We start from the raw sequence: 6,000 nt of genomic DNA, 5'->3' as shown, positions 1-6,000 counted from the left end.
GTTGTTGGGGTATGCCCACACCATTCTGTTGTTGGGGTATGCCCACACCATTCTGTTGTTGGGGTATGCCCACACCATTCTATTGTTGGGGTATGCCCAATCCATTCCAACACAGAAAAGCTGTTTTTAACATACTTATTTACCGTTTTTTGTAAGGAAAGATATTTAGCTCATATCGTAATTAATTATAGGTCTTATTTCATAGAAATCTGGAAACACTGGACAGTTACTTTAACTGCCTGTAATCAAAACAATTGAATTTGATACCAGGGGTTGATGTAATGTAAACTTCATCACCTCCATCTACTGGTGAACAGTAGTTACTACAGCAATCAAGACCACACATCAGTTCTTTCTCTCTCCGGGCTCTCCACACTACAGATACAATATATGGTGTCAGATGCCATCTAGTGGCACATCTGTTTCTTTTACAAAGCCTGAAATAGTTTAAACAGTGTAAACTGTCCAATGGTTTTACATTCAAATAAGAGGTTTGACGTTTCATGTTAGGTGTCAACACAATATTTTAAGGAAATCATAATAGATTGAGTTTATGAAACATTTGCATAAATATTACATAATAAGCCTAAAGTAAAAAGTGACTTGTATTGAACAAACAAGTGTTAACAGAATACTTACCACTAAGCTATGGTGATTCTCCCCTATATAGGCATTTCTCAGGCCCAGGAGAATTATGATCGGTTTAAATGGAGTGGCTCTGAAAGCCTCTCTGGTTGTGAAAGGAAACTCCTTTGACAACGAGCCAGAGAAAGAGAGAAGTGCTTGTGGTGCCAGAGCAAAGAGCTGTTGGAGACTTTGATTGTTTTGGGGGGGTTTTTCAGCTCTATTTTCTCTCCCTCTTTTTAAAGAACTCCGTCTCCCAGAAAGCTTTGCCTTGCGGGAGAAGTGCTTCATGAGCATCAGCCACCTGCGGTAGCAAAGAGCTGTGATACTGATCTCACACTATTGAGTTAAAGCGGCTGTACATTCAGACTACACATTTCACACGTTTGCCACTTTCAACCAATACTGTGACTGGATATTTCTGTGGCGCTATTAGCTAATGATTACACTTATCTTTAAATGAATCAATGGTACAAAATCAAATAAATTGTATAACATGTTTCGAAATGTTGGCATTATTGATCTGTGACAAGGAGTGTGAGCCTTGGGCAGACTTGAAGAAATTAGAAGTTGACAAGTAGATAAGCTTTGAGTCTGTGGACATGTCGATATGATTCCAGGGTCAGAGCACACTACTTCTCAGCTCTTATAATTATCCTCCTTTCCTCTGAAGATGTAATCTTCGTACATGCAATCACCCTCTGTATTCAGAAATAACTGGGCTAACTCCATCCTCTGGTTAATAAGCCCAGATGACTGTACTGTGTGTACACTGGAATCACTATAAATCAGGCAACTTAGTTAAATCAATCAAATGGATGTCCTTCTAGATCCATTAAAAATGAACACCGTCTCCTGAAGTTCATCAATATCATAATGCTGATTCTCAGAGCAGAAGCAAACACATGGAAATTGAACTGACTCTAATGTCAATTTGACCTGGGCATAGCATAGACTGGGGTTTTTGGATTTGGCATACTTCTCTCTGCAAAGAAAGGGATTTTTAACCATTTCGGAGAGGGAAAAAGGACTAGATGAATAGAAGTAGCAACAGTTTGATGAGAAATGTTTATTTCTGTTTCCATCATTAGGTTGAAGACATATTTGATATATTTGTGAAGGCAGCACTTGAACAAAGATTACTGCATTGGTTTTTCATGTGCTTATAAACATCACACGGCCATTACGAATATTGATTCAAAACCAGACCACAACCAGAATTGTTATTTCAAGACATGGCAAATATGCAGTATGCAGCAAACAGGATAGTATTTCAAATATCCCTCAAAAATGTAGCAATCTGTATAAAAATGACAAAAATAACACTGTATTCGGGTCTGAGTGACTTTTATGATTGGGGCACAGGAAAAGGCCTACGTGGACAGCAAGTGCATCCCTGATCAAGACACCTCTGTGTCGCCGAGACATTTTCATAAACTCCTCTTAGGAAAGAACATTCTACAAGTGACAATATTGGGAAAAGAGCATGTTTTATCCTAAGTAAACTCAAAATGGTTAGTATTCTGTATTTAAAGGAAAACTAATAGCTTACTGGTTGCAGAAACTTTTGGATGAATGTACAGTAGCTTAATAGAGAGAAGACCATTTTTAAGATGAAGCCAATTAATTGCGATGTTGCTTTCGTTTGCAACACTTAACAAGAAACCAGTGGGTTACTGATAAATAAATGCAAATATAATGCTGAAATAAAGCGCAATTCAATTGAGATTTATGCCATGAATTAAGTCATTGGGGACAATACTAAAAAGTTCATTTTGTCACAAGTGAAAATACAAAAGTCACAGTTTTGTCATTGGTATGTGCAGATTGTTCCAGGGCCCCATCCATAGCTCCTCCTCATCGGAATACGTGCGATCGCTCTGAGATTCTAAAGGTTCTCTCACGTCCTCATTGTCCACTGTTGACTCCTGCTCTTCCGCGTCCCACGTTCTCTCGTTCCTGGCCTTGGCGATGTTGGACTTGGACGCAATGCTCTCGGCTCCCGTGGTGCTGGAGGCCAGGGAGCCGCTGGAGGGCTGGGTGTTTAGGTTCTTGTCGGCCGAGGACGTGGTCGCCACGGGGCTGTTGAGCGGCAGTCTCTCCTCGTGAGTCACCGCCAGTTTGTCTAGTTTCTTAAAGTGCTTGCCCAGGCGCACTGGGGAGTTGACCTTTATGTTGTTTGAGTGGGCGGCCCGGCGGGTGCGTATGACCGAGCCGTTCTGTGCCAGGTACACGCTGCCGTTGACGTGGCTGTGGTTGGTCAGATTGGACAGCCGGTTCCTTTGGGGCTCCGGAGCACTGTCCTCCCCCGTGGAACTGGTCTCATACTCCCTGTCCACCACCAGCTTGATCCGCTTCTTCCTCCCGTACTGAACAACAACAACAAGCAGACAGAAATACAGTGAGTGTACAAAACATTAGGAACACCTCCCCCCCTCCCCCCGGACTCTACAAGGTATTGAAAGCGTTCCACAGGGATGCTGGCCCATGTTGACTCCAATGCTTCCCACAGTTGTGTCAAGTTGGCTGGATGTCCTTTGGGTGGTGGACCATTCTTGATACACACGGGAAACTGTTGAGCATGAAAAACCCAGCAGCATTGCAGTTCTTGACACAAACCGGTAGGCCTGGCACCTACTACCACACCCACGTTTAATGGCACTGAAATCTTTTGTCTTTCCCATTCACCCTCTGAATGGCACATACACATTCCATGTCTCAATTGCCTCAAGGCTTTAAAATCCTTCTTTAACCTGTCACCTCCCCTTCATCTACAAAGATTTTAAGTGGATTTAACAAGTGACATCAATAAGGGATCATTGCTTTCACCTGGATTCACCTGGTCAGTCTATATCATTGAAAGAGCAGGTGTTCTTAATGTTTTGTACACTCCGTGTATGAGAGACATGAAGCTTAACATCAAGACCTTATTAAAGACACTGAGTGCACATTGTCACGCTGAAGAAGGAGCTGTTGGAGGAAATGACTACATCTTCTGAGGTGAATTAACCACCATCTTTTGTGCTTCTTCACACAGACAGATGAGAAGCAATCATTAGCCATTTACTAAGAGCTTTAGAAGAAGGAATGGGATTATCACATCAAAAGGACATTGCTTCCACTATTCATGAATGAAAAGGCAGCAGCTAAAAAGAGAAGAGCGGAAGAGAGGCCATGCGGTTTGGACTCTGTAATTGGCTAAAATGGCTTCTATTACAATAATACATTCCACACAAATAATTGCAAACGCAATCAAGGCATTCGGAGATCTTACTTAATGGGATCGGAATTCAATTGAATCAAGATGTTATGGCTTCATCTTCCTCTTCTTCCTCTGTGCTATGCTCCAAGCTGTTTCCATAACTACCGCTGGACGGTCTCGCCGTCGTGGCTCCCTCCTCATCATCCTCAGGGGTAGGGGGAAAGGGTCATCTGAGGCTGACCTCTGTCGAGCCTCGTCTCTTTCCTGTTGAGACCATTGTAAGGCTCCCACTGGACTTCTTGGATGATGACCCTTCACTCCTCGGACGACTCTCCGCTCTCAGCCTCCTCTTCCTCCTCCCCCGAGGACTCCTCCTCTTCCTTGCTCTCCTCTGCTGGACACGGGTCTGTGACCGTGTCCCTGGCTCTGTGTCCGCCTCTGCAGACGTCACACTCCTCTTGTGTTCCTCAGTCTCTGATCCTGACCTTTATCGGACTTTCTCCTCAGAATCCCCAGCCTCTCTCTCTGTCTGGGACTCCTCCTCTCTCAGACTACTCCTCAGAATCCCCATCTGACTTTGACCTCCTCTTCTCCTCCTCAGAATCTCCCTGGCTCTCCCCCTGATCTGGGTCTGAATCCACAGCCCTTTCCTGGGCCTCCTCTCCTCCCAAGTCTCCTCCAGAGTAACCCCTGCAATCCGTTGTGGAGGATGAAGCAGTGCTGCTCATACTCCTTCTGTTTGAGAAGGCATCCCCTGGGACCCTGCCTCAGAGCTGCTGCAGTCCTGTTCACGACTGTCCACCGCCAGGGAGGCCTGCCACCTCTATTCCCTCTCAGAGTCACTGGAGCATTGGGACCTGGAACCATACATTCTCTGCTCAGCTACAGAGCTCATACTGAATATATCCTCCTCTCTTGAAGAGCCTGCTTGATATGTTTATACAGTTGAAGTCGGAAGTTTACATACACTTAGGTTGGAGTCATTAAAACTAGTTTTTCAACCACTCCACAATTTCTTGTTAACAAACTATAGTTTTGGCAAGTCGGTTAGGACATCTACTTTGTGCATGACACAAGTCATTTTTCCAACAATTGTTCACAGACAGATTATTTCACTTATAATTCACTGTATCACAATTCCACAAAAGTTTACATACACTAAGTTGACTGTGCCTTTAAACAGCTTGGACAATTCCAGTGTCACACCCTGACCATAGTCTGCTTTGTATGTTTCTATGTTTTGGTTGGTCAGGGTGTGAGCTGAGTGGGCATTCTATGTTACATGTCTAGTTTGTCTAGTTCTATGTTTGGCCTGATATGGTTCTCAATCAGAGGCAGGTGTTCGTCATTGTCTCTGATTGGGAACCATATTTAGGTAGCCTGTTTGGTGTTGGGTTTTGTGGGTGATTGTCCTTGTTACTGTCTCGGTGTTACTTTGCACCAGTATTAGGCTGTTTCGGTTTTCGTGTTACGTTTATTGTTTTTGTATTTGATTCGTGTTTACTTTGTTTCATTAAACATGGATCGCAATAGCCACGCCGCATTTTGGTCTGACTCTCCTTCACATACAGAAAACCGTTACATCCAGAAACGTATGTCATGGCTTTAGAAGCTTCTGATAGGCTAATTGACATCATTTGAGTCAATTGGAGGTTTACCTGTGGATGTAGTTCAAGGCCTACCTTCAAACTCAGTGCCTCTTTGCTTGAAATCATGGGAAAATCAAAAGACCCCAGAAAAAATTGTAGATCTCTACAAGTCTGGTTCATCCTTAGGAGCAATTTCCAAACGCTTGAAGGTACCGCGTTCATCTGTATAAACAATAGTACGCAAGTATAAACACCATGGGACTACGCAGCCGTCATACTGTTCAGGAAGGAGACACGTTCTGTCTCCTAGAGATGAACGCACTTAGGTGCGAAAAGGGAAAATCAATCCCAGAACAACAGCAAAGGACCTTGTGAAGATGCTGGAGGAAACAGGTACTGAAGTATCTATATCCACAGTAAAACGAGTCCCATATCGACATAACCTGAAAGGCCACTCAGCCAGGAAGAAGCCACTGCTCCCAAACCGCCATAAAAAATCCAGACTACGGTATGCAACTGCACATGGGGACAAAGATCGTACTTTTTGGAGAAATGTCCTCTGGTCTGATGAAACAAAAATAGAAC

At 43.6% G+C, this 6,000-nt stretch overlaps 1 protein-coding gene across 1 annotated transcript in view; it reads right to left on the bottom strand.

Annotated features, from left to right (window-relative positions):
• Nucleotides 1-1,673: 1,673 nt before the first annotated feature.
• Nucleotides 1,674-6,000, bottom strand: part of LOC115106348 (protocadherin-15-like) — a 193,059-nt gene continuing 188,732 nt past the window's right edge. The window contains exon 39 of the mRNA XM_065008380.1: nt 1,674-2,993. Within this exon, the coding sequence (XP_064864452.1) occupies nt 2,424-2,993 (570 nt within the window). The 3' untranslated portion in view covers nt 1,674-2,423. The remainder of the gene's footprint in view (nt 2,994-6,000) is intronic.

The sequence above is a fragment of the Oncorhynchus nerka genome, linkage group LG23 (genome assembly GCF_034236695.1).
Source record: "Oncorhynchus nerka isolate Pitt River linkage group LG23, Oner_Uvic_2.0, whole genome shotgun sequence".
Classification (NCBI taxonomy): domain Eukaryota; kingdom Metazoa; phylum Chordata; class Actinopteri; order Salmoniformes; family Salmonidae; genus Oncorhynchus; species Oncorhynchus nerka.
The sequence above is the reverse complement of the archived record's forward strand: the minus strand, read 5'-3'. Positions and strand labels throughout refer to the sequence as shown.